The sequence below is a fragment of the Pteropus vampyrus genome, unplaced genomic scaffold, assembly GCF_000151845.1.
Source record: "Pteropus vampyrus isolate Shadow unplaced genomic scaffold, Pvam_2.0 Scaffold105, whole genome shotgun sequence".
In the NCBI taxonomy this organism is placed as follows: Eukaryota; Metazoa; Chordata; class Mammalia; order Chiroptera; family Pteropodidae; genus Pteropus; species Pteropus vampyrus.
In genome coordinates, this window is record NW_011888886.1 from 1,622,936 (window position 1) to 1,625,499 (window position 2,564).

The 2,564-nt window shown below is 46.0% G+C and overlaps 1 protein-coding gene across 1 annotated transcript in view; it reads left to right on the forward strand.

Annotated features, from left to right (window-relative positions):
• The window catches only part of ASAP2 (ArfGAP with SH3 domain, ankyrin repeat and PH domain 2), a 115,237-nt gene that overhangs the window by 80,817 nt on the left and 31,856 nt on the right, over positions 1-2,564 (forward strand). Inside the window, exon 13 of the mRNA XM_023533604.1 lies at positions 1,606-1,777. Within this exon, the coding sequence (XP_023389372.1) occupies positions 1,606-1,777 (172 nt within the window). The remainder of the gene's footprint in view (positions 1-1,605; positions 1,778-2,564) is intronic.

Consider the following 2,564-nt stretch of genomic DNA (forward strand, 5'->3'; position numbering starts at 1 on the left):
TGCATTTTGATGAAGCCTATTAGGGCCTTCATTTCTAATGGACATAGAGTGTCACTGTAGATTTTAACAGCTAGTATTTTAAAAGTTTCAGGAGTTGGCTCATTCTTCTAATTAAGGTGGAATGGTGTTGGCGTCGGAATATGGAGCAGCCTTTTCTGAACCTTTATGGATGAGAAAGACTGTGGTTCAGCTGGGGTGATCCATTACCTTTTCACTCCTCAGATTCCGACAATTTTTATAAGCAACCAACACAACAAAAATGGAGTGGTGAGCTGAGAAATGCCACGAGACCCAAGGCCGTATTTGGGGGTAATTTGAGGAGTGGCCTCCTGGGATCTTAGACCCATTAAAAAATACCTTCTTGGCAGGACCTTTTAAGATCTCTTTGGGTCTTAATACTTTAGGGGGTGATAAGTAGTGAATGGTGCTTCTTCTTAAGGATAGTTTAGTACTTGGACTTTGAAAACACTTCCTTAAGGAAATCAAAGCTATGCAGATTTCTGTTTTAAAATGCTAAGACAACACGAGTGGTTTAAAAACTTGATGTGAGGTGGGCTAAATGTACGCTCATACCTGCCAAAAGCATGGTACAGTTGGTACGGTCGAATAGTGAAGGGGAAACACAGATGCCCGGAAGTATTCCCTAATGTGGATAAAATTTTTTACAACTTGAACATTTGAAAAATAACTTCACACTTTTTTAGTGACTAGGGTTGCGATATTTACCTGCTGTGCGTTTCTAAGGACAACGAGCAATTCTAAAGAGCATTGTACTTATGGTCTGTGATAATGTGCTCGAGTAGGTTTTATTTTGAATTCCATTTTCAGTAAATTCGGCATTCACCCATCAGGTACTTCTTGAGTACCTACTATGTGCCACACACATAGTAAGGTGCCTCAGTGAGTAGGTAACACTGAGGAGGAACACGGTGACATGGTGCCAGTGTGGGTTTGAGCCCAGGTGAAGGTGGGGCTGAAGCCTGGCTCTGCATCCACCTGCAGCCCCGAGTGAGGCCCTTCTGAGCCCTGAAGGTGCCGGCCCTGGTCCCCTCCTGGGACACCTTCCGTACGCTTTAAACGAGGTATTATGTGGAAAGAGCTATAATTTCTGCCGCTCTCACCGTGTGAGCTCTGACTGCTGCTTCCACAGCACGGCATGGCACGTGGCGTGTGGTCTCCGTCATCATTATTGGCGTCTTGGCGAACATGTGGACGCGTGCATTCTACGTCAGTCCACCCCGTAGTAGAGGACTTGGCAGGCCTCCTGTTTCTCCCTTTTGCTGGCTTGAGCCGGTTGGTAATGAGCATGGTCTGTCGTCAGGACAGCCCCCCAGGGACCGTGGCCACTAGAGGGCACCGTGTCCTGTTCATTATTGTTCACATAGCACCTGTCTGCCACTCAATAAATGAATGGAAGATGGGGAGACAGAAGCATAGGAAGAGGAGGGAGGAGAGACCTGTGCATATGTGTGTGTTGAATGTAAATTGTTGGTAATTATGGTGGAATGAAGGTTCTGGCTGCATCAAGGATCAAAAACAGTCTCATGCTCAAAACCCCAAGTTTAGTAACTAAGCAGGAAAACGTCCCGACCCCTGACCCATTAATTACTGCACGCCCCAATCTCCTCTGTTCTCCTTGGCAGATCCCACGTGGCTTTCCACCAACCTGGGCATTCTGACCTGCATCGAGTGTTCCGGGATCCACCGGGAGCTGGGGGTTCACTACTCCAGGATGCAGTCCCTGACGTTAGATGTGCTGGGAACATCCGAGCTGCTGGTAATGTTCAAACCCTTGACTTTGGGATGGAAGTAAAGGAGCCGGAAGCTAAGTTTTAATTTTGGCACTCGAATCTATTTTAGTTTCTTGAAATTCCACTGGGCGGGTGGTTGTTGATACTCGCCAGATGGATTTGGGCAATTACAGACTCATTGATAATTGCTCCTTCTCAGCTGCTAGTAGTTGAGGTCGCTTCTTGTTGCAAAACTTTATTCTTAAGTAAATCAAGTAAAATGAAACTCATAAAGAAGCGTTGAGACCAGGGTAAGGTTCTGGAATGGGATGTCGGCATAGTCTAGTTCACATCGTTCATTAAACATGCAGAACCTGAAGCCTGGCAGTCAAGGGCTCCTCCTCCCTGAGTCATCGGCGGGTTCCTGCCAAGTCCATGGTCACTGCGGGCTTCGCTGCCAGTGCATTTTCCTCTGCCCCTTGCTGTCCCCCTTTGGGACAGATATTGGTCTTTGCTTTTATTGCCTTCGTTCCTGAAGTCTTTCATTCTTGAATCAGTGATAACACACAAGCCATGTGGTACAAATAGATATTAGGAGGTCGAAACATTTTCTGTGAAGTGTCTTACAGAGTATTGAGGAGCAGGGCACATCACACGTAGGTGGTCCTTTGGGGCCACCTGAAACATGATCCTTTGCGGACCATTTTTAAAGTCTATAATTGCAGGTTAGAGAGCATTGTTTGAAATTTTTTCTTGGAGTAGCTGGGCGTCGGACAGTAAATATTAAGTGGATATTGAGTGCCATTGATTTTAATGTCAAGAGCAATAGTCTTG